General features: G+C 37.9%; 3 protein-coding genes across 3 annotated transcripts; 2 read left to right on the top strand and 1 right to left on the bottom strand.

Annotated features, from left to right (window-relative positions):
- The first annotated feature begins 1120 nt into the window (after positions 1 to 1120).
- On the top strand, positions 1121 to 1928 carry LOC103716961 (auxin-responsive protein SAUR76-like). The gene has a single exon (XM_008805180.3). It carries the CDS (start codon positions 1177 to 1179, stop codon positions 1588 to 1590), a length of 414 nt encoding a protein of 137 aa, XP_008803402.1. The 5' UTR covers positions 1121 to 1176; the 3' UTR covers positions 1591 to 1928.
- Positions 1929 to 10116: 8188 nt separating this feature from the next.
- LOC103716962 (protein SMALL AUXIN UP-REGULATED RNA 10-like) lies at positions 10117 to 14188 on the bottom strand. The gene is made up of 3 exons (XM_008805182.3): positions 14075 to 14188; positions 11148 to 11679; positions 10117 to 10514 (listed from the first exon to the last, which is right to left on the bottom strand). The coding sequence occupies exons 2-3, from the start codon at positions 11581 to 11583 to the stop codon at positions 10486 to 10488; spliced, it is 465 nt and encodes a 154-aa protein (XP_008803404.1). The 5' UTR covers positions 11584 to 11679; positions 14075 to 14188; the 3' UTR covers positions 10117 to 10485.
- Positions 14189 to 22333: 8145 nt separating this feature from the next.
- Positions 22334 to 25761, top strand: LOC103716963 (dnaJ homolog subfamily B member 3-like). The gene is made up of 6 exons (XM_008805184.4): positions 22334 to 22725; positions 23130 to 23223; positions 23375 to 23442; positions 23536 to 23592; positions 23708 to 23971; positions 25378 to 25761. The coding sequence occupies exons 1-6, from the start codon at positions 22588 to 22590 to the stop codon at positions 25489 to 25491; spliced, it is 735 nt and encodes a 244-aa protein (XP_008803406.2). The 5' UTR covers positions 22334 to 22587; the 3' UTR covers positions 25492 to 25761.
- Positions 25762 to 26349: the final 588 nt, after the last annotated feature.

The raw sequence follows: 26349 nt of genomic DNA, 5'->3' as shown, positions 1-26349 counted from the left end.
CCAAGCATACCAAATACTAAAGAAAGTTGTCTATTTCACAAAAGAAAGAAAGAAAGAAAGTTGTCTATTTTAAATTAGAGCTCAAACTCTCTCCCAAAAACAATTAGACCTCACCCTAACTAACAAGTAATTGTCCACCGACAGAGCTAATTCTTTCATTTTTCCTTCTTTTTGGAATGAAACCTTTGTCATCGACTTATAGGAAAACAATTTCTATCTTATAAATTGACGAGATCATTCATATCGAAACGGTCCACTAGCGAGGGGCTATTGTAGCTTTATAATATGTTAGGGGTTAATTTTCAGAATTAAACCATTCTATATATCTTATTCACTCATTGAATTATGCTCAAGAGCACAAATTTTTTGCGGAGTAAATTACTTAATTCCTACTTATTTGTGGTTTTTTTTGCTAGATTTCTTGGTACTCTACATTGGTTGCCTATAAGGGAGGAGCACATAATATTATTTAAAATAAGAATTGGTAGGTTTAGGACCTTCTGACTTCCATGCACATGTCTATCACTTTCACCAAGCTCCCTTCTAGATTCGTTTTATGAGGCAGACAAAAAAAAAGAGGAATAATAGTGTTTTGGTCCCTGCGGTTGGTATATAATAGTGACAAAGGTAGAACCCCTTGTATCATGCGACATTACAGCAAGATCTCTCCTTTTATTTTTTAGTTCGTAGGATATTATTTCAAAAAGATCAACCTCAAAATTTGACTTGATGATCCATCATGCAATTATTGGAGTCACTGACCTAACCAAAAGTTTTACAATTCATAATTATAGCAAATATTATTTAACATATTGATGCTTTCGGTAAATGTATAAAATTATGACAAAATTGAAGATGTTGCACGATGGGATTAAATTATAACAATCTAATGATGAATTGTTATAATTCATTTGCCAAAATCCAGACTGTAACATAATTTGTATGCATGCTTCATCGCCAAGGTGCCAGCTCAGAAGAGCCCAGAGTGGCATCCTTGTAATTAATTAGCCACGGTACACGGGACTGCTTTGCCTCCCCGCTGTCGTCCTATTCTTGTGGGCCCGGCCCACCCGACTCCCCCACGGCCCTTTATATACTCGAGGCTGCTTTCCATCCTTCCCCCGCCCCCCCCTCTCTCTCTCTCTCTCTTTCTGTGTATCTCTCGTGTGAGCGGAAATGGCGAAGGGCGGAAACGGGAAGCTGAGCAAGCTCAAATGCATGATAAAGCGGTGGAACTCGTCGAGCAGGATCGCGCGCTCGGCGGCTGTGGGGAGCGGAGGAGGCGGGGGCTCGGCGTCGTCGAGGTCGCAGGACGAGGAGGCGTGGCAGTCGGCGTCGTTCCACGGCGACGAGATCCCGTCGGGGCTCCACCCGGTGTACGTAGGCAAGTCCCGCCGGCGGTACCTCGTCAGCTCCGACCTCGTCGACCACCCCCTCTTCCGGGTCCTCGTCGAGAAGTCCGGCGGCGGCGATGCCGCTGCCACGGTGGTCGGCTGCGAGGTGGTGCTCTTCGAGCACCTCCTCTGGATGCTGGAGAACGCCGATCCCCAGCCCGATTCGCTGGACGAGCTCGTCGAGTTCTATGCCTGAAGAGGCGGCGGAGCACCGGACTCCCTAATTCATACGTGGATGAATGACCTTTATTTAGTTTATTTTGATGTAGGGGTAGGTGATGTGAAATTTGCATGGGGAGGAGTTGAAGGAAGAATAAAGGGAGGATTCGCTAACCTGTCACAAACTCGAAGGACATGATTGGGCATTGATTTCATGATGATCTGTTTTTATGATATTTTGTGAAATATTTTGTGCTGTTGATGTGATCTTCTTTTTTTTTGAATATTTCATGAAATAATTCTGTAAAGTGTAATTTAAACACTTGTGTTATATTTGTTATCTTCTTTAATGGATGGTTAGATTTTGGTGTTACACTTATTTTTGTTTGATTACATGAGTGAAAGGGTTTGATCGCTTCATTGTGAGCAGATGAACAAATGTGGCCAATGAAGATGGATGTGCATTACATGTAACCTAAGCATCTTGGGATCGTCATGGTCGAGCCGACTTGCCATCCTCGTCAAGGTAGCAACATTCACTAATTATGGACGCCCTACCTAACTAATGGCTCTTGGTGAGAAAGTTATGTCCTGGTTGTTTGATTGAATGTATGTTGTATGCCACTTACCTAAATGGAAAAGTTTAAGTCATGAACTATAATTTGGATAGGATCGCAGATTTGCATGTCACACCAATGACATTGACATATCACATATGATGTAGGTTTCGTCTTTTTTTTTTCTTCTTTTTTTTGGGCTATCATTTTTGCCTTGGAGAAGAATGTTGTTTTGTAGGTGCACTTTGAGCTTCATGTCAATCCAAGATAATTTTTGGCAGGTGTTTTGCAGCTATCAAACTTAATCTCATTGCTCATAACATAAAGTTTCCCTTGTTTCCTGCATGTTTATTTTTTCAAGTTTTGTTGCCACTTCTTCTTTAGCCTAATGTTGCTCTAGCCACAAATTCACTACCTGGCGTGTTAGTTATGGTTAATTTTAATAAAGCAATCATCAGAAAGTATCTTGAAAATTTGATGGATAAAATACTTTATGTAAGTTTGACTAATGGGTTTTGGTTAGAAGGTAGGAATGTAGTTTAATATTGTCCATAAAAAAATGAAACAGTATCTAATATCATCCGGTCTCTCTGAGATGAATGTAGCTGGTTTTGGGTCTTCTACAACCAGGATGAAGGGTGGAAATTGAGAGAAGGATATCCATAAGATATTATTTATATAGGCAAGTAATATAACAAAAAAGCTTTTTGTTCAGCTTCTAAAGCTAGGGAAAAGAACAAGTAAGGACTACAGAGATTGTTGATCTCAAAATTCCAAGATTTCTAGGATGCTATTATCAGCTTTTAAAAGAATTATACAGTGTCCCAAATATGAATATGGCTGGAGAGTATAATTACTGGTCATACGCTATAGTCTTGCTTTGGAGAATGTACCATCCTAAGGTGGTGTTTAGTATGTGAGTGGAGGCAACGAGAACATCATATTTGGTTGCTTCTAGTGATCTTCATCTCAGTAATCCCAAATCACCCACACTTCTAAAATCACCATCCAACCTGGTGATGCTAAACGATCCCTGAGAATAGGTTTTCAAAATTATCCCAAGACAATGATGCTGGGCTAAAATTTGGGACAATGTAATTCTTTAAGCCCACATATCTTGCCACTTCCCTTCAGCCTCAATTAAATCCTAACTCACATATCTTGTACTTTTTAAACCCTTTTGGATTGGTGAAGGCAATATAAATTCTTCTAATTGGGAATAACCTAAACACTAAATCGGTTGTTATATACTCTCTTACATGGGAGATATAACTGCTAGAGTCTTTAGTGATGTCATAATGGATTTTTTCCTTGTATTTTTATAGGAGGTAGCCGATCGATCCTGGGGAAAAAAAAAAAAGTTCTCTTAGCTAGGAAAGCTTTGATAATCCCATAAGAATAATTTCTTCTAGTTAGAAGGGTTTAATAATCTGCTGGAGTTACTTTGATAGGCTTTAATTAATTTTGGTATGGAATGATAGATTTTGATAATTTGATTTATATTCATGTGTGTTTTTTTATGATTTATTTGAGAAATCTATTAAGTGGTTGCAAAAATATATGGGATATATTAGGGAAACTTTTGGTATTACATGACCAGTGATATTAGATTCTAACTGCATACCAAACATATTAATCATGTATGGTTGGAAATCTTTAATTGCCGAAATGTAGCATATGAAATGCAAAGATCTTAGATCATTAGAGATCATATTACCCATGGATAAGGATCGGCAGTGATCTAAGATCACTGTAGTGACTCTATTTGGGTTCCAAATGCAAGTAAATGTCTCTCCCTTGGATATTTAGGATATATCCCTCAGCTAATTAACAAGGCAATATATCCGGTTGCCTTTTCAATGAAAATCCAAAGTTTTATATATGATTAATTATTTCAAGAAATAACTTGTAGCGAACAATTTAAGTTGGCTGCGAAATCTCTAGCAAAAAGACATGAAAAGACAAAATAATGATTTTTGTTAATTTATCTAAAATGTTCACTATTGTTCAAATAGGAACATGATATTGGTTTCATAATGTTGAGAAAAGAGAGCCCTATCTTCACATAAAGTTGTGGACTAACTTATAGATATATCCTTAGTATCATTTAGTGTTTAGCTAGCTGATCGGTTGTCCAACATTTTTCATCTGGAAAACAAATTATATCCTATTCTAGCATTTTTCTGTGCTGCCATCACTTGTCCTCAATAATAGTTCTTGAGATGAAAAATATGGCATTTCTAGAGTTTGAACTTACAAACAAAATGACATTACCATGCATCCATCTTGTCTACAAGCTAAATATGGCGAAACAAAACAAAGGTTTTTAAGATCATTTTGTATGAGACATTGAGGTGAGATTAGTTGAACCATACCATCACCCTATTGTGTGATGATCGTCCATGTGCGCCGAGCAGAGAAGCCGGACTTCAATTCTCTGATAAATCTTTGTCTCTACAATGCTAACCACATGAATTGAAAACATTATAAAAGGAAAATTAATCGGAGACAAAATAATACTATAGCTTTCTATAGTAGATGTTAGAAATTCTCTTCCTCTACCTACTGCTAAACGACACCATTAAATCATTAGGTACCTGTGGGCTTCACTTAGGGATGCTCTAATAATGTCCTAGTGATCAACAACAATAATGTCTCTAAGCTTAATTTGTTTGGTGCATGCAACATGCATGCAACTTAGATATGTTTGTGCTACATCTCCACCTTCTACAATGTCACATGCACGGCGATTATTCTAGTGTTAGGAGTAAACTAACATTGACGGTGGTTGCTTGTCGTGAGCTTAGCTCGTATTAGCGATCATATGACCGAAAGAAACTATTAAGTCCGCATTAGGATTGATGATAATTAGTAACTATAGCTGAAGGTATTAGTTAGCTTGCTGCTAATTAATGTTTCCTTGATGGCTTCTATGGTTGGAGTGATTTATTAGACATTGGAGGAGAGCCTTCCATTGCATCCAAGTTTCATGAAATATGGGGAAAAGAAAAGATATAGTTACAGCCTGGATTGTTGCCGTGAGATGACAGTACAGTGTTTGGCAGACCAGACATGTGCACGACTGTACTCAAGGTTTCCATGCAAGGCTGCATGTATATATGCCATCCTGTCGTGCTTCGTGATTCACGTAGCACCTCATTTGGCCTTCATAGTACCAAGGTTCAGTTCTGGGTTGGCAAAGTTGGCTTCAAGCGGAGGCCAGCCTAGAAGTCCTGGCTATCCGAGAAGAGTAGAGAGAGAGAGCACATGGTTTCGTGGTTGTTGTGGGGCTACGAGAAGCACATGCAGTGTCTCGTGGTTGCTTTGTCGAAGCCCCTCGTGAGGGGCATCAAATCTCCTGATCTTATCTTTCTTGTCCATAAGGATTTTCTGAGAGAGAGAGAGACGAGAGACGAGAGACCATGCATGCAATCATTAATCCTTTGGACATTGGAGATGAGAGAGGGAAATGAGGTAAAGGGTGGAGTCGAGGGAGACATCTTAGGCTTCTTGTGGGGGACACCGAGAAATAAGAGAGAGAAACGAGCGATATCTTTGTGTCATTTAATAATTCTATTTTCTTCTTCTGTTTTTTTTGTTTAATTTTAATTTGGACCTTCGCTTTTGGTGTTAGATATGGCCGATAGGTTAAGCAAAGGATGGTTATCCACTTGCTACATTATTCTAGTTCTCTTTATCCCTTGTCCTGTCTAATAAAATCATTCATATTAATTTCATCCATCCAATTCTGCTTAGCGAGTGACATGGAACGACAGAGACCAGGAACTAATGTGAAAATGATGGAGAAATCTCATACACACAAATGACCGGTGGAGTGTTGCTGTAACATAAACTCAGAAGAATTTAAAATCTTAGAAATCAAAGTTTACTGTACCGATCGGTACTATATCATGCCGAACGTACCACGTACCAGTATGCAGTCTCGTACCACCGACAATCAGTACGTTTTACTGTTTCGTACCATACCGCGTATCGACACTATAATAAAATGGCATCGTTATATAATCCGATACCGAAAAAGTAAATCTTGGTGCAGACATATACAACTGGCACATGATCTCATTGAGAATGATTGCATTAAATTGAGTTGCCTCAGATTTATTACTTTGGAATCGATGTTAGCTAACTCACTTGTTAGCTTATATATTGCATCAACAATCTCTTCAGCTTTCTACTCCAACAAGAGTAAAAGAAAAGAAAAAAAAAAGCCTTTAGCTTTCTAGGTTTGGATTAGATATTTAGACTAGATTTGTGTTTATAAAATCTTAAGCACAAAATTCAAAACTATGCACTAGGTTTGCTTCAGTTGTAGTTTCATTTTGCTAGGGAACAATTCAGGAGCTTTGAGCCACAAAACCGCATGGAAGAATGAGACCTGTTAGGAGAGGCAACGTTAGGACAATGATGCGATTCTGGTATTTGCCTCGCCTAATCTCGAAACACGTAAAAGGTGTTCACAGAATGATGCCTAAGTAGGCCGCATGCCGACTCCTCATACTTAGCTAACGCGCGACTTGACTTTTTGCCGACTCTTCAAGCAAAAGATCTATGTATCAAACATGGTTACAACAGGCCATGTCACATCTACCAAATAGAATTTATGTTCTCCTAAAGTTTAGCAAAACCAACACGGCCCACTAAATATGGAACTGTCTTAAAAATAAAAAAATAGAAAATAATGAAGAGAGAGAGAGAGAGAGAGAGAGAGAGAGAGAGAGAGAGAGAAGGATCCTTATAAAACCTTGAAACCAAGACCTGTCCATACAAACAATCATAAGGATGGATTGTTTTGGACAAAGAAGCAAATTTGCCTAAAATTTAACCTAAGAGAAGAAAAATTACGAGCCATTTCGTTAAGCCCAAAACCTCCAAGTCCAAGGGTAAACATGAACAAGGATGGTATTGCAGCGCATGTCACATCTGAATCTCTAACGTTTGGAAAATACAGTTTAGAATCTAGGCCAATCGAGAACAAGGGTAACCTCGATCTAAGCACCTGGCCTTGAATATTAAGGGTGTGCTTGGATAATTGGACTCAAAATTCTATAGGATTCATAGATTGGACCAATATAACTAGCAAAATCATCGAATTATAAGTTGGGCTAGGTTTATCTTCATAAATATTCATGAATAGCTTTAGAGTAGGCCAGCTCAAGTCCCATAGGGAGAAATCAAGACCTGCCCTATCAAATTCAAGCAAATCCATTCCAAAACTATTTCTAGATATTTATGGATATAGATCTAGCCTAGCCTGTAATCCTATAATCTTTCTTGTTATACTGGCCTAACCCATAGATATTATAGAATTTTGAGCCCAATCATCCAAACGGGGTCTAAGCTTCTTTGTGGTCCTAAAGTTAAATATGGGCAACACCTAAGATAAAACTCGGCAACTCAAGCCATGTGTAACATTGAGAAACACACATATATGCACTATGAAGCAAGGAAAGATGCCAGTCGCACCCTTAAAATATATTTGAGTGGATGCAAGTTGGGTTGCCAAATGAATAAATGTCAAAAAAAAACACAGGCATTACTCGCTAGGTTACAAGCAACAATGCTCTCTCTTATGATATATAAGGGCATGTGGGCAATGAGCTACATAACAAGGATAGCTTTTCTAAATATCCCCAACCCTCCAAACACTAATGAAAATGGGATTCATTCCTAAGTCACTTGATTCAACTGCCAAAAATATTACCATTTTGACAAGTTGATACCTGTAATAACAACTCTCTCCACACCATGCAATGACGACGACATCTCGGCCCATGTAAGGATCATAGCCCACTTCAGAGTATTTTTACTATTCTTTAACTAAGTTGGGTAGTGGGAGCCAGGCCAATCAAACTTCTGATCTTGTCTTAAGATTCCAAGCGAGCACCACCATTTAAGCAGGCCTTGTTATCTTGTATCTCCACAAAGAGCCATGGTAGTTGTTGGATTGTTTAACAAGTCTCCCATGCATTGATAGCACAGGGAAGATGCTAGTTTCATTATATAGCAGAGTTCATATCTTCTGACAGGGGAATAGAATATAACCACAGAGCTAGATGAAATTGATAGGATAAATTTAACGAGGATCAACTAAATTCTTATTTATGTTCATACAAAAAGAGAAATCGTTCATTTGTAAAAAAAAAAAAAAGGATCGATAACTTCACTACCGAGCACTCGAGATTCACTTCATGAAACAATTAAACAAACCATAAATGGAGGAGTTACACAAGCTATTCTTAGCTTCCAAAATCTACATGAAGTACCAAAAAAGATAACGAAGACTTAGGCTATTATGATCCTTAGCGTTCGATGCTTGTCCTTCATGAGCATCCGCTCTTCGAAGCTCTTCGCATCATATGGAATCTTCAGCACACCAGGATTAGAGAATCCGTATTCCTCTGCTGATATGCAGAGGAGCTCTAATAGGTCTGCATCTCCAAGCATGGTGGTGTGGATCATAAACCGCTTGGGCTCGTCACCTAGGCCTACACACACTGGAAAGTACCCCTTGGGGGTTGATGGAGCCACACCCCTTCTTCTTTTTTGCCTGCTCCCTCTCATGCTAAGGAAACTATTCAACTTGCTCCCTCTTGCTCCCATGATGAGCCCTGCCCTGAATCTACTAGCTTAAGCCTGAAGGGGATATATAACTAAGGCCGTGCATATCGATGTCCTTTTTCCCTACGGAGAGAGAGGGGAATACATTAACTCAGTTTGGTGACTTCGATAATTCCTGTTGGTGATGTTGATTGGCAGATGGGATTCCTTTGTGTATTGTTTATTTTCTAGGAGCTTGGAATGATGGGCTACGTGTTCTTTAAGTATATGCTGCATGCCGTTGCGACAAGGGTGATTAGGAGTCCTTTGGGAGATCTTAGAGACTACGATTTGTAATTTATTAAATGATTGAGGTTTCCATCAAAGGTTTCTCTACAGAGTTCGCCATGAATGTGAAGGGAGTAGCAGGTGCAAGAAAGGAGCTTATGTGGTCATGCTTATCCAGAAACCTCAGCTGGATGTTTGGTGGATCTGCTAGGAGAATAAACAAAGAAAAGTATTGAGACATTAGTATACTAATCCTTCTTTGATGTGTTCTTATGACTAATAAATTTCAGGGAGGCCAAGCATTACTTTTTTTCTTCTAAATACATCTTTGTCACATAGAAAATAATGTTTATAATTGCTTTAGTAAAAAAGAAATATACTACACCGTTGAAATATCTAGGTCGAGGACTATGAGAAAAATAGATATGGCTGTTTGAATATTGATATTTTAACCATCCATACCTGTATTTTTTTTTGGTTTTTTTTGCTTTTCTTTGCTCCAGAAGATCTGAAAAATATGACTATTTAGATGTTTTAGGAAGAGTTTTGCCTTTCTTGAAAATCTGGAGAACTAAAATAAGAGGAAGAAACCATAAAATTTAAAAATTAAATGCTCTATTTCAATGTTTATGAAGTCGGAAGAATTCGCAATGTGGAAAGAACTTTTAGGACCTCCAAGTGGCCTTAATGTATGCTGTTTATATTGCGTTATAAACTAGACTATCATTTCTCCTCAGAAATCTTGATGCTAAAAAGCCTTTTCTGTGATTGAATCAACCAATGTTTGTTATAAAATCTTTTCCAAGGTTTTCTCCTCTGCAGCTGATCAGAGCTCATCGGTTCCTCTGCAGCTGAAGTAGTCCTTTCACATACCACGGATTATTTACTAATCCTTCCCCACCACCACCAAGCTGTTATTCTCATACCATCCATTACATCAACACCACCTCAGGCACCAAGAAGTTGCCTAATAATTTTAGTGCATATAGTTTCTACAGTGTATTGGACTGTTATCTCTTGATAGGTAGTATTAAAAGATGATCAATCCCATATCAAATTTCATTTAATAATGAATTAATTATCTCCTAATCAACGTATCCAGAGATGATATGGAATCTTTAAAATCGAAGAATAGACTAATTGAAGAAATCAACAGGGCATTAGCCATGAAATCGCCGACAAAAAAAAGGCGATCAGAATGACGCATCTCCATCAAGCTTCACATGTTTAACAGAATCAATTGCTGAGACATAAATCCAATGTTACATGACTGAGGAAACCGGGAATGTGGGTCAGATGAGCCCCATTAGATCCCCTGCAGCTCAAAAAGTGGAAGGGGGGAAATTTATGGACTCAGCACACTCCATCTCGTTATGCCCAAGATTCTTGAGAACATCAGATTCCACATAAACTTCACCAATACAAGAAAAAGGGGATCCTAACACTCTGATTGCCAAACAACTATTTGGCAATTGGAAATGCCGTCAGACCTTTAAATGCTGTAGCTGAAAACAAACAAGCCATTATGATCATTCTCCTAGCCCTGTGGGATTTCCTTCTGCAAAAGAGTAAGAGCAGAGAGAGGAATACTAACATCAGGCAAGCCTCTATAACCACTTGGAAAGATTGGTATTCAACTTTCAAGCACAAGATCGGCAAAAAATTAATATTTGATCTTGTGCCAAATATATTTAATTTGAGCCGTTAACTCCCTTCTTAAGGCAATTAACTAAACTATCATGCATGCAAGACAAATTATGATTTAGCTGTCAAGGGAAAGGTTTGTAGTTCTTTAAAAGTCTGAAACAAACTTCACATAACATAAGAGAGAATCTGACAAAATCTAATAGAGACTCGAACAATTTGTAGAACATAGTGAAAAACAAATTCAAAAATTTCTCTCACAAAAAGAAAACAGATTTAAAAATGTTCTGGTAAATGAAAACAATAATGAGAAAATATAACTTCTGAAAGAAAAGGAGAACGTTCAGTTTCTAAAGATTTTGGTTAGCTGCCTTCCCTCTGAACCACTAGGAAAGAAGGAGGTAGCAAAAACTTTTCTTTCCTTACAGAGGCAGGCAAGCTGCAGGCACTTGGAATTTCTGATCGAACATGAAACAAATAAAAGACAACAAAACAAATCTAAATTTGTATGAAGCACAGATTTATAACAGAGAAGCGATGGGCTTACGATCATCAATGAGGCCCTTCTGGTGCCGTTCCATGCATTGGAGAATGTACTTGAATGTCTCAATCTCGCAAGGGATTGTGATAGCCCCCCTATGGTCAAATCCAAACTCCTCCTCAGCCTTCTCTAGAAGTAGCTTAAACAATGGCAGGCTCAGATAACTTGTCGGCACGACGAACCTCCGATGCTCAGGTCCCACATAGATTGGAATATACCCCTTAGGGACATCCGGTGGAGGCTCCGGGCTCTGGCAGCCCTCCTCATCTGAATCACAACAGCTGCACACATTCTTCAAGCGCTTGTCCACGGCAGGGGGAATGCCGGAGGCCTTGGATTCATTTTCCTTTGGCCCAAGTGTAATGGAATGCCATTTCTGGAGCATCTCTCTAAATCGGACTATCTGCCGGATTCCGGTCACCTTCACATTCTCATCACCCATGGCTGGAGGACTAAATGCTGATCGCCAGACTTGCTCAAATTCCGACAAATTAGTCCTATCAGATCTCGGTGGTCTCTATGCACTTATAGTCTCAGACTGTATGTCATAGCACTAATTTAAGATTAGCCATGGAAACAACATAGCTGGAAATCAAATTCTTCCACATTGTTTAATAATGAATAAGAAAGGCATTATGATGCATTGCAAATGTTCTCAAAAAAGCTTGAAAGTAATCATGCTCAAGTTCTATTCCATTGGAGAGAGTTGCAAAATGTCTCAAGGGAGCAGCTTGACTACTGTAAAACAATAATACTGGTGTTAATTATTATTAGCCAAAAAGAAAGTGGGTATGCCATTGAACTGTCATTCTTTGCTGCTTCAAGAAGTAAACTTTTTCAGACAAAAGAGTTTCATTATTGTAAACCTCCTATAAATTTTTCCAGCCTTTTGAGGCATGATATACCATGATGCACTGCAGAGATTCTTAGGAGACAAGTTTGGACTCCAGACACACCCCACAACCAATAATTGCTAATAGAATATACGGCTGCAAGTCCTTGTTTGAAGCTTCAAAGAAAAAAGTGAACATTAAAAAATATTAAAGAAAAAGTCTAAACATAGCAATTCAATCACTGAAACAAAAAGCCAAGGACGGCATTGCTGCCGATGAAAGAAAAAAAGAATTATTAATGGAGGAATCTTTAGATTTTAAAAAAGAAATCAATAATTAAGATTATGGAATCTGCGAACGATTAAAATATTAAAGAGACAAGATCTATTACCAGGAGCATCTAGCAATAAGACGTTGATTGTCCTACTATGGAAGCACATGATGTGCAAAGAACAGAATTTTCAGGAGAATAACATGAGATTCCCTAATATGTTCAAGGAACCTTAATGCATCATGTGAGGTATGTATGTAGCAAGGAACCTTAATGGGAGGTACGTTAATGAGAGCCCCCTAATATGTTCAAGGAACCTAAATGCATCATGTGAGGTATGTATGTAGCAAGGAACCTTAACGGGAGGTATGTTAATGAGAGCCCCCTAATATGTTCAAGGAACCTTAATGCATCATGTGAGGTATGTATGTAGCAAGGAACCTTAATGGGAGGTATGTTAATGAGAGCCCCCTAATATGTTCAAGGAACCTTAATGCATCATGTGAGTTATGCAGCAAGGTTTTGCACAACCATTATAGAACTTCTGATTTCTCATCTTTTGCCTTATTGCATAAACAAAACAGAGCACCAAATGAGAGCAGCCAATAATCGAAACTTATTAAAACAATATAACAATATAAACATTCCCTTCCCAGACCTTGCTATGGTAGCAATCTCCTGCATTGGGAAACATTCCATCTAATAGCTAGAAGGCCCAGAACCAACCAATCAATCAGTTGAGTGGATCTAGGGCCCCATCAATGGAGACTCTCAAAGATTTTTCAGGATGGTGGTTGCCGGGATATGCTTGATGGCTCGACGGGTAACTGATTGCATGGTTCAAGACAATGGACTAATGTATAAATACGTGATGACATAGCATCTAAAGGTGGGCAGAACAATTTCAGTTGATTCTATTACATGAAAACAGAAATCGCATGTAAATCAAAGCTTTCAAAGATTGTCTTTTCTTTCAGCAAAAGCTAAGTAAATGTAAACCAAGTGACAAAATGTTCTTTACCAAGAGCACCTTTGGATTCTCACAATGGATAGAAGCATTCTTCTTAGCATTACTGTTATCCTCATGAAAAATAGAAGTTTCTTCTTTTGGGGACTCTCTATAACATTTGTTTCAAAGTAACATTTCTTCGTCTTAAGTGTCTTAAAGATGGGAATGGAGACTCTCCACCACATTCTTTAAAAAAAAAGCAAGTAGAAGCAATTGGAGGCATTAAATATTTAACATTCTATAATATAATCGCTGGCTACCTAACAAATCAGATGGAAAGTCCTTTTCCTTAAAATCACATCTCCACAACTTGAAAAGAATAAAAGTTTAGATTGAGAAGGATAAGACTACCTATCTAGTGAAATAATCCAATGAATAAGATATATAATCAATGGGACTGCAAGAATCCAAAATTATGTTCAAAAAGCAATTTCCATAGAACAGATTTGACACTACATTCCTTGTGTGCAATTATGTCATAATTCATCATTTTGCTTTACAATCACATCAGAATTCTATCATAAAAAAATTATTACAAAAAAAATCAAATACATAATATTGCTTGTTCTTACCTACATTTGTTTTTCAAAAAAAAAAGTTTTGTCATATAGATCAATGTCATAACCATGGGCTCCATGGAATACTTTGCTTCTAATTGACAACAAAAACACATAATTATAAACTAAATACAAAAAATCCAAAATAAATAGGATGGAAAGAAGAAATAACCAGAACTTCTGTGAGATCAACCATCAGCAGGAAGAAAGAGACACAAATCTAGACACATGAACAAATGAAACTGACCTAGGATTTTAGTTACCTTTTTGGGCAAAGGATATGGCTTCATTAGCTCAAAGAAGGAGAGGAGAGGCTGCCATTAGGAGGAGAGGACGAGGAGGAGGAGGAGGAGGAAAGGTAGAGAGGATCAAAAAAGGGAGAACAGCCGGTGTAAACGTTACATTCTAATTTACTAATGTACCCCTACATTTTTACGCTATTATTTTTTTATCCTCGGCTGTTACTGTCTTCCGCGATTTGCGCTGCCGCCACTGGAGCAATTGCCTGTGAGGGTAAATTGGGAAATGGAAAATTTGAGAGGGCAAATGGGTGAAGGGTTGGCCGGGTCAAGTGGGACACGTGTCAAGCTCAGAAGACGTCCGGACAAATATTCCCGCCGAGGAAACCGGCCCTCTCTCCCCAAGATGGCGGTGGGAAGTTTTTTTTTCTCAACAGGCACATCTGAGCCGTTCAATGGGAACGATTAATTGATCGGATGGTTGGGATTGCGTTTACTTGGCTTCTCGGAAGCGCAGTTAAATTTGAAAGGTCCATGAAAGCCTTTCCCTTCTCTTCCCGTGACTCGCGGCTTTCTTTAGTGAAGGCCCGTGATGGTTTCTCACATACCTTGGAGAAGAAAAGATTGGATGTGATGATTTGGAAATAAGAAATGTTCAAAAAAATTTATCAAAAATCTGAAAAGAGTTGGATAACAAAGAATTAGAAAAAATAAAGTTTAAATATATGAGTGTTAAAGATATTCATAAATTTATTTATTTAAAGATAAATATAGAAGAAGAAAAGTAACAAATAATAGCAAAAAAAAAAAATCATTCCTAGAAAAGTTATGTGATATCATTAATTTGTATTATAGAAAAAAATTTGAGCTATTAATAAGTAATTCTTGAATAAGTTATAAAATTTATGTATAAATGGGATCTGAATGTAGGTCATTGCACTACCGAACCTCCACCTATTTGCCTCATACATTGATAACAAAATTTTAACATTCAAAAGGGATACGAAGCATGGCTCGTGTTTGAATCATGGCCCACTTAAGAATTTCAAATTTTGGGGCTTGACTCACCCAATTACCAGCATCTTGCTCTAAGGCCCTATGTGATCACCACCATCTAATAGGGCCTCGTTATCTTGTCTCAAGAAAGAGCCATAATTAGTAACTTTTTAAACAGAACAACAAAAGGCCTATATAAAACAAGGAGCTAGACTGTTGGGTTAGTTTCCAGATTTTTTTATGAAAAAATTGGATTTATTAAACCAATCTAGTAAAATTATATTTATGTGAATCCGAAAATAAAATATACAAAAAATTAGAAGGAATATTTGATGCAGCAATCCATAGAATAGTTTCCATATGATTAGTCACACAAGTCGCCATCTAATTAGTAGCACTATTTGTTTTTGTATAAATATGTGTCACCTCAAAAGAATATAGCGTCGAAGCTATTATCCAATAATCCTGAATCAATGAATGAAACTGATTCCAAAAATTGATGGATTTGATGGCCACCAAATTCCTTTCAAGAATAGTATGATTTGTCCTCATGTTTTATCGCATATAACAGTTTTCATCTTTCGCACCTCTCTTAGTATATGCTCTTCCTTCCTCCTTTTCTCTCTATCTTTTATGGAATACGGAGGGAGCGAGAAACTTCCCCTATGTAATATTATTAAAAGAGACATAAAGAATTTACATAGAAAGAGATTAGGAAGAAAAAAGAAAGGCAATAAGGATAGAAGGAAGTTATGGATGCAATGAGGATAACTTAGATCGGACACAGAAACTTCCCCCATGTAATATTATTAAAAGGGATATAAAGAATTTACATAGAAAGAGATATTAGGAAAAAAAGGGAAGAAAATAAGAAGAAAGTTATGGATACAATGAGGATAACTTGGATAGAACACCCTTGTGGCTCTCTAATGATTTAGCCAAACAAAGGTTACGCCACAAGGCAAAAAAATGCAGGACTTTGTGCAGAACAAAGGAGGTTGAAGCCTTTTTTTTTTTTTTTTTTAAGAAAATTCTTATATTGCTTTCATTCCAAATGTGCCACATGAGAGCCATACAGGGCTCGTTTGGGTCGCAGGAAGTATTTTTCTTCCTACCAATATGATTCCTGGGAAGCATATTCCTAGGAAGAGAATACCTAGAAAAGTACTTTTGGTATGTTTGGTTGATCATGGTGAAAAGTGACAAATTTCCAAAGTGTTTATGTTTGGTTGACTATCCACTTTTTTGGGAAAGTTATGTATAAGTTCTATTATACCCTTTAAAAAAATTAGGTTTTTAATGCTTATTTAATGCCGAAAGGCCTTTTGGGGAAAAAATAAAAATAGAGTGATTCTCGCCTCATGGGAAAGTAACTTTCCCATGTTTCTCATAGGAAAGATTTTTCCATGAAATGTGGGAATTATATTTTCATGGGAATACAACTTTTCCGTCTCTCTCCTTTGAAAACTCCAACCAAACAAGAAGCATCTCATTATTTTTTCGTTGACCACACTTTCCTCCATTCTTTTCCCGCGAACCAAATGAGCCCACAAAGTTGATCCCATCCCTTCTTTAGACAAACTTACCTATTCCTTTTCTGCCATGAAGACCAGAGGGCACTGATGCTTGGAGGCCGATCACGAAGATTCAGATAGGAGGAGATTGTATTCTGTAAGGCTTGAGCAAATGGGCACCTTATGAAGCTGCAACCTTTCCTTGCCAGTATCTCACCTGTATGGAGTTTATTTTTTGAGAGGCACCCGTAAGAACACCTTAACCTTTTCTGGTACACCAGCATTCCATATTGTCTTGAAATGCTCATGACAAAGAATCCCTCCACCATATATTGATGAACTTGTAGTAAGAAACTATACTAAATAATCCGTTGCTACGATTTCTCCATACTAGTATATTTGCAAAATTAGAAGGTGACACTGAGGAAAGTGTAAGATATCATGCACAGTGGAAGATTAAATAAAATAAATTATGTTTACTAACCTCCGGCCATTGTTAATTAAGCACTTTGATTAAACTTGACTCGAGAGGAGGACTAACCATGCACCCACTTGAGGAGGAAGACTAAGCACGCGCCCACACGAGAAGGAAGAAGACCTGCGAGAGAGAGAGAGAGAGAGGAGATTCGGGGCTTCCAATCTATGCAGGACTCGAGTGCCTTAGGTGATGGATCCACTTATAGAGCTAGGTTAGGGATCAGGATCCTTATCAGTAAAGTTTATCTCTAATTAGTTTCTATAAACCATCTGATAAGATAAACTCTGAATAACCTCTAATCAGATTGGATTAAATCACCATTTAAACGAGGTTTTATTTATCCTGATGTGGATAAACTTAAATCAGGTGGGCCACATCTAGTCTCCTAAAATCAGGAGACATGCTAACATAAAGAAGATCCAACAAGTGGTCCAACTGAGCCGACTCCAAGGAGGAGAGTGGTCAATAAACATCTAATCTTCCAAATTCTTTCTTGCCCAAGCTAAAGGGAAGCAACGGAAGCATTACGTTTCATCACCCTAAGGTATAAGTCCAGAAAGGTAGGAGCAAGGGAACCAGGGCACAACCATATATCCTCCTAGAATCTAATGCTTCAACCATTTCCAAGTTTGAAGGGGATACGATTCAATGGGGGAGGCTTAGGATCGAAGGCTTCCTTCCTGTCTTTCTCACTCCCAAGTCTCTCCCGAGTTGGCACCATCGTAGGTGTGGAGTCTGACTAATTTGTTGCACGCAATATTATCGTTCCATGCATGTTAAATATTTAAAGAATCCATAATTACTTGTACAAGGATATGCTAATAGTTAAATATTATATGAATTGTTGATAATTCATTGATCATTATTGATGAAGTTATCATTAGTTTAATGTTTTTTAAAAAATTTGTGCTGAATCATTAAATGGTTATCCATATTTCCCCGAATTAGAAGAATCACAACCTATCATAGTATGCAATTGATATGTCACCAACTATAAAAGCTATTTATAATTGGCATATATATTTGGTACATTAGTGCTATGTAATTTGCAATCACTAAAAGTATTTATATTTAGACTAAATGAGCCGAGCTCCTCGTGAGCTGCTCGAGTTTAACTTAAGTCTAAGCTAGAGCCAGCATTCTGATTTTCCCATATATTATTATGATATATATATATATATATATATATATATATATATATATATATATATATATATATATATATATATATATATATATATATATATATATATATATATATATCGCAGCAAAGAATGCCATGCCTGAAAGCTGATTTGATTGTGTTGGTGTAAGCCAAGCCCCCTCCATTCACTCAAAGAAAGGATACCTAATCTAATATTGGACGGTATCAATCAATTAAGCAGAAACATGAGGATCAAGAGTAGGCAATTGAGGCCAACCGATTCAGCAGAAACATGATCATCATTCCACGGATTAAAATAAAATTGGTGGAATTCAGTTTGGATGCATTCCTGGTCTGTCGTCCATTGCCCATCATGGCACTTAATTAAGCATGTGAATGTTATTACCCCTATGAAGCATCACTATGGTGAGATATATGGGAAAACCGAGTACTTTTATCCCTATCATTACCCATTGCATCCAGGATTTTTGTCTCCACTTCTTGTTGGTCTGCTTAAGTTAGGCAGAGTGAAGATTATAAGCCATTCTAAGCTCTCCCCCTGCTCCGCCACCGCTAGCTGCTGTGAAGAATCCAATAATTCAAGTGTTCTGAATTTGAGGCTTCACCTCTAACAGGTGGTTGTCATTAGATGTAAAGGAAAGGATATTTGTTAGATGTAATTTCTAAGCAACAGATGAGGGTGTGGGAAAATTCTTCACTTACATGGTATTCACAAGTAGAAAATATTTTCGCTTATAAGGTTATAGAAGTTGGGGTTGTGAAAACTATATTTCACGGGACTTTATGATAGTTATCAGATAACTTTCTGATCCAACTTCATCCACTTTTGCAGAATTGTTAATGAATAATGCATTTACTGCTATTAGTTGAGGTTTCACATATTTATAGAGAAGCTAATAGTACAGCTGATTGGATGGCATCTTATATGGTAAACCATACAGGATGTACATTATGGGTTCTTCGGCATATCTTTTCATTCATGTTTTTGATATATTATTTTTTGATTCCTATGGACATATTTATACTTGATTAATTTAAATCATCTGATTTACCAAAAAAAAAAAAAAAAGCTCTATTACCTCCCAAGGTGTAATCACTCAAAATGTGTTAAGTAACATATGGTGCTGAAGGCCAAAGTTCAGATATTCACTAAGGAGGCAGCAGAGGCTTCAGATCTAGATTAGATTTTACAACATGATATCCCGAATGAGAACAAAGATACTGTGATTTGGAGGTGGAAAAGAGCAGGGGAGGGGTTTAGCACAAGGTTTTTTTTTTTTTGGCCCTCACTGTGGAGGGACTCTTTCGCCTTTCTTTTCCTCAATTTGGACAAGGACGGCTGCTATTCCAGAAAAATTAGAGTACTAAGCAATGCAACATTCTTCAGTGAGTTCATCATGTGGACTAAGCTATTTGTTTAGATCACGAGTTTAGCTAGTTTCTTAAGGTGGAATTTATAATTAAAAATCATTCCAATAATTCAGATTTGAAAGTGAAAAAAAAAAAAAAAACTATCACCGGTAGTATCCTTAAAGCAAGTTGGAGAACCTAACTGAAGAACACAAGTAGCTCAAGAATTGATGGACAAACAAAGCAATTCAAAGAACAAAAGTCTCGCATTACCCAAGGTGAAAGATGATTGCATTTTGCATCAGTAAAGCTTGAAGGTTAATAATTAAGACAAGGTTGAACTTCAAAAGTAAGCAAATAAGACCCTTCGGTTCCCAAGTAACATGACCTCATCAACGGCACACTTAATTTGTAAGATTGAAATGCAACCCAAAAATTGTAGGAGTGAAAAAAAATACTATCTTTTACAATCTATCCTAATTCTATGTTATCTTTTAAATGTATGGAATCTTTATACCAAGTAAATCTGAATGATATATATAGGCTTTGTTTGGAAAGAGCCAGTGATGTCATTTTATGAAAGAAAAATACTAGACATCACCTGTCAGATCACCACTTAGTCTGCTTGATCCATATCATATCACCAATTACCTATTTTCACATAGGACTACTGATTCAAGAAGTGATATAGTAATATGTTAGGTGATTAGAAGTAATACTCTCTATGAAAATATCTTTTTAATAGCAACCAATTCCAACTAGTCCATTACCTGTTCCATAAACTGCCAACCATGATCTGCTAATTAGTAATATCAAAAAAATAGCCCTCAACTAATACTCGGGATTAGGCATCAACCTCTATCACTACAATATTCTCTCATTTTTCTGCAACCTATTCATTTTTCCTATTTCTAAATTATAAATAAATATTTTATTTTATTTTATTATGACTCTTAAAAATATAAGCATGTTTGGTCTGTCAATTATTTGTTAAAAAAAATATGGTGACGATAATAAAGATGATGATAGTTGCAATAGAGATAGAGGAGGTTATGATGGTGTTAAGGCCAAATCTAATAGTAGATATTACGATGATAGCAACACAATGTAATAGTAGTAACGGTAATAGATGGCTGGTCATTGCCTAATGCTTAGACTTTATTCATTTTTAGTCCAATTATGAGCTGGGCTTATTTAAAATTTAATATTTTTTTTGTTTATATTTGGGTTATGATCCATGGAGGCATTAGTGATGTAGCGACAATGAAGAAAACAATGAGTTAGCTATAACTATGATGGTAATAAAAAAAATATTTAAAATATTTTTTAAAAAAATAATGAAAGTGATTTAAAAATATTAAAATTTATAATACGAGCCATATTTTATGTGTTTTTTTTTGGAGTGAGGCTGCCGCTTAACTCATATCTCCAGTCTCCCTCGTCCTCGTCTAGCTGACCTGGCAAACATTAGGAAAAGAAAATAATTCCAAATGGCTCCACGTCATGTAATTTGTCCCCATCCAGATTCGCAGCTTTTACCGGATAAGGAAACGTTCCCATCAGGTACGTAACGCCCGCTGTCGCCTCCCTGGCCAAAGTGGCAAGTCGTAATTATTCCCCAGCTCGGGGGTGGGTATTGCACCCACTGGTAGGTGGGGCCTCAGCCTTTTCAGATGCGGGCCCCAGCCCCCAGCAGAGGGTGGGAGTTTGGGGGAAGGGATGCCGTCATCCGCGACCGCCACCACCATGGGGAACTTTCTGGAGCCTCGCCCGCCAATAAATATCTTCCCCTCGCGTCCCATCTCCGCCGTCCGTACTGGATCTTCCAATCGTACGGTGGAGACGGGGGCTCTCGGTTGCCAGCACCACCGGTGAGATAACTCTCACCGCTTCTCGACGGAAACCAGTGGTTCCATCTAACAGGCCTTACGACAATAATTCGCAAGCATGTTATCTTACAACCTACGGTATTTAATCCAGTAGCCCATATAAATCCAACAATGATCTTAAATAGCAAATTAGATAGGTGTGACGATGATTATTGTTCTATGAAAATCTAATCAAAAATTAAATTAGAAAAATTATTATCATTGCTAGAACGATAAAATATTTATTTGTACTATTGTGATACGAAAAATGATAGTTATTTGTACGTATTTTTTTTGAGTAAACAAGTGTTTAAGATAGTTATTATAGGTGTTATCATGTAAAATAAAAATATATTGCAATTAGATAGTATCAAGTTAGATAGATGGTAATAAAGAATTAAATTAAAATTATCATATATAAGGTGATGGGATAAAATATTATGTTTGTTTTCTAGAAAAAAATTTAGATTTTTCTATTTTAGGATGATGAATTTTGGAAAGAGAAAGCAAATTGCCCTTTAGCAGTCTCTGATCCATGATGTACGAAGGATGTGTAATTTATTAGGGCCATATATGTTTATCGGAAGGCGAACATAGATATTGGCTAGTTTTTTTTAGTGAACCAGGCGGATGCTTGGTACTTATTTAGCTCGCTTCTTTTTTTTAACTTTATTGGTACTTTTTTGGGTGTGAAAAAGCTGGTATACCACCGCCAAAAATAAAAAAAATAAAATAAAATAAAGGAAAGCAAATTGTAAATCGTCAAAAAGAAAGTCTTAGAAATTAAGACCGTTATGAAGCCGTTATTAAGCAGTAGCCGTTATTTTTAATAATAGAGGATGGTGAGGGATAAGGATGGAGGTGAGCTTACCATGGACAAGGGACTGAGATTAGCTCCGGTGTTGTTCTGCTGGATCTCAATTCGCGTAACAAGCGGTTAAAAAAATTAAAAAAAGGACTGTTTCTGGAGGCTTCCTGGGGCTGGAGGCGTGGGTGTCTTTTCGAGGCCTTCCTTCTCATCTCCCTCTCCCTCCATCCCTTCCCCCACCCTCGCGAAGCGGCGGGGGCTTTTTTGCTTGCGTGCAGGGGATGGAACCCCGCCGGCTCTCTGGCCCAAAACTTCGCCGCTATTTCTAGTGCTCCGGCGCCGGAGGAAGGGGCCGTTTATGGTATCAGAGCGGCGGTGTGGGGGGTTTGCAATGGCCGCCGGGGGAGAGAAGACCGGCGATTTCTACGCTGTCCTTGGCCTCAACAAGGAGTGCTCCGACGCGGAGCTCCGGGATGCCTACAAGAAGCTCGCCATGGTATGATTTCGAACCCACCCAAAAATAAATAAAAAAAAATCTCTCTTTTCCCTCTGTTATCCTTTCGATCTCTGTAGATCGAAATAGAAGAAAGACCGTAGCTTTCGAAGATATGGGGGGATTCGATTCATTACTCCTCAAAAAAATTCGATTTTTCTCTTGTTTTCGAGCTACTTCCGTTGATTGCTTCTAATCGTTGTTCCATTCTAGTGAAATATTGTCCAAGATAGCTTTTTTTTTTAAAAAAAAAAAAGCTATGAGAAATGAAATACTGCTGCTTCTTCTCCAATATCATCTTAATGGATTCTTCCTCTTCTCAAAGCTTTCGTCTTTTCTAAAATATTCTCGTTTTTTTGACATTTTTGTAAGCAATCGCTCTTCTTTCTTAATTCTATGAATGGTAGAGATGGCATCCGGATAAGTGCTCGGCGTCGGGGAATTCGAAATGCGTGGAAGAGGCCAAGGAGAAGTTCCAGGAGATCCAGGAAGCCTACACCGGTCCTTTCAGCTCTCCTTCTCTCCCCTGTTATTTTAATCCAACATCTAAATAATTTACATATACTTAACCAATCTCTCCCGAATATTTTCTCCCCCAACAAAAAAAAGAGAGAGAAATTTTTATGGGTTCGCGTGTCTGCGATTTTTGCAGTTCTCTCTGATTCCAACAAGAGATTCTTGTACGACGTAGGAGTCTACGACAGTGACGACGACCACAACGTAAGTTTTCGTGTTAACGGTAACGGCGATTTCCATTTTTTTCTTTGAATTAAATCATGCGTTTAATCTTTGTTTAATTTTAATTAATATCAGGGAATGGGAGAGTTCCTCGGGGAGATGGCACAGATGATGAGCCAAACCAAGCCCAACGTAAGATTTCCTTTTCGAACTATTCATGTTCTCTTTTGATCTGGGCCTTTCAATCCATGGAACCCAATCAGAGTCGAGTTTCTGAGGAGCTGCTGTTTGGACCGTTGATGGCCAGGACAAGGACCACGAGACCTTCGAGGAGTTACAGCAACTATTCGTGGAGATGTTCCAGGACGACCTGGACGCTGGATTCGGTGGTCCTTTCCCGTCCCAGGCGTCATCCGACGGCTACGATCATCTCTTCCCCTCCTCCTCGTCCTCCTCCTCGCCGTCTTCTGACGGAGCTAACGGCAGCAACAAGCGCGGCAGCGCGGCCGTGAACTCCGGCACGGCCAAGCTCGGCGAGGGGGGCGCTGGCGCTGCCGGCTTCTGCTTCGGGGTGAGTCCGGCGGGCCCCACAGCAATTTGCCTAATGGTCAAGTTTGTGGTTCGTTTCGTAGGTCCTTTTAGTTATAGCTCTCGGACTAGTGGCATAACCATGCTGACGTGGTGGATTTATGTCCCCTGTTATTGCCACCCTGGGCCTACCAGTGTCCTGGATGCGCACATCGCGTGGGTTGCCACGTCGATCTCACGTGCCATCTGCGTGCGGCTACATGTGGGTCGTGACTCAATAATAGGCAATTTAGTACACAAGTGGGTACTACCGGTTCTATGGTGTCGCTATTTGCCACCTCACGTGGTCAGAATCAGGGGTCCCGCTGGTGTGTGCTTGCAGGCTTGTCTTGCACAGATTTAGATCTTTATGGTGCTTTCAATTTACCAAATTAGAAATTAATTAATATTGTAGCTGCTCAACCCTAGAATAGCTATTTTTTATGGTCAATCAAACATGCCAAAATTATTTTTGTATACAACAATCTTTCTGAAATTAGCTTCTCCAAAAAAATATTTTGATGAGAAAAAAAAAATTCTGTGCAAAAATTTCCATTGACCATCTAATCATCACCTCATTGGCCTAGTGTTCTAACTTCTAAGAGGTGGATGGTTGTCCTATACTAAACCACCACATAATTAGATGGTCAATAGGAATTGTCCCTTTAAATAATTATAGAGGTTTTTTTTCATGAATACCCTTCTAAAAATTCAAATTTGCATGAATACTTTCTTAAAATTTATATTTATTCTTTATCCTGATAAAACACTATTTTTTACAAATGTCCATATATTCTAACACCGTTAACAAAAACCATATTTATTTTAATTAAAAATAAAATACAATTTTAAAATTATTTTTTTTTGTTTTCTATCGTGATCTCCTTATAAATTTTTTTTTAACACATCTGCCCATTAAGAATATTTTAGTCATTTTAATTTGAAAACCGTTAATCCTTTAACGATGGTAGATAGTGTGGATACTAGGTGGATTGGAGTAGATTTGGATGCCACATTTTAGTAGAGCACTCTTTGATTAAGGAATTTTTGGTACAAGGAATTGCGTAGCTAACTTTTTGCATCATTGGGGATGGATGAATATATTTGAATCTTATCAAACTTATGAACTGGGATCTTGGGGGACATGTCATGAAGATAACATTGACTTCTGATCTCAACACATTATGAAAAGGCCTTTGCCATAACTAAAATTTCCCTCTCAAGCAACTCCCATGGATCTTATATAGTTTCTGTGAATTGCTCGGTGACTTTGGTCGCTTGGTGTCGATCGCCATACTTCTCAAAACTGTTATCTTTGCCTAATGTTGCCATCTTTTCCAATCAATAATTAAGAACCTTACATGCTTTGGTAACTCTGTTTACTGATTCAATTGCTTGGCTTTTTCGCAGTACAATGATTCAAGGCAGCCGTCGAAAGGAGGCAGCAAGAGAAGAAATGGGAGAAAGCAGAAGGTGTCGTCGAAACACGATGTCTCATCCCATGATGCCGAGATCTCAGCTTAGAATTTAGAATCACATTGACCTCTCCATGTTCATCTTCATTTCTCAGTCTCTTCAGTACCTCCGCCGACCCCTCAAATCTCTGTGACTGTCGCAGAGCCAGCAATGGAGAGAAACGGTTGATTTAGCATTGCTCACCCTGAAGCCTGTAATCTACAGGTTACAGACCTAATATTATCGTCGACTTGTATGCGCTCGTTTACTTTAATTGCTCTATTGGATTGAAGGATTGGGTTGAATTCATGGAATGCTTCTGATCTTTTCCTATTCTCAGTTATTGGGTTATCATATGGTTGCTGGAGATCAGCTGATTTATGCTGATGAATTCCCTAGGTTTATGTTGATGATATAAATATAAACAAAGGTCTTAGGTTTGTGTTTATATTTTAATGATGAAGAGAAGGCACCTGGCTTTAAGACAGCAACCTTACTGGAACTTTGCATGAAAAGGCCTTATTTTATTTTAAAATCAACCTGGTACGTTTATCATGGGCACAGGCTTCTGTATTCATGAGCTGCTCTTTTAAATCCGAGGCCTTTTTTTGTTCTATAGTTTGCTTTTAGTATGTACGCAGCTGGTACATGTGACTTCGTATTGTTTGTGTATACTTATACTATAATAATACGACGGCACTTTTTAATTAACAATTCTGTCGTTGTGGTTTTATTTTAGAGCTTTCTTCAGTAGGTTATGTGAATATGGGTGTCGTACGTGTTGAATTAAATGCAATGCTTCATTGGAGGGCTAATTTATATAAGTGAGATATTGTGTGGTTCAGCTTATGAGAGCATTTAGTCAAATGTTTAGGTTCATGTGGTTCACGTTGCCAAGTTAAATATTTTGGTTGGTTGGAGAAAGTT

Source organism: Phoenix dactylifera, chromosome 8, assembly GCF_009389715.1.
Source record: "Phoenix dactylifera cultivar Barhee BC4 chromosome 8, palm_55x_up_171113_PBpolish2nd_filt_p, whole genome shotgun sequence".
In the NCBI taxonomy this organism is placed as follows: domain Eukaryota; kingdom Viridiplantae; phylum Streptophyta; class Magnoliopsida; order Arecales; family Arecaceae; genus Phoenix; species Phoenix dactylifera.
This window is presented reverse-complemented; position numbering and strand designations above follow the sequence as displayed.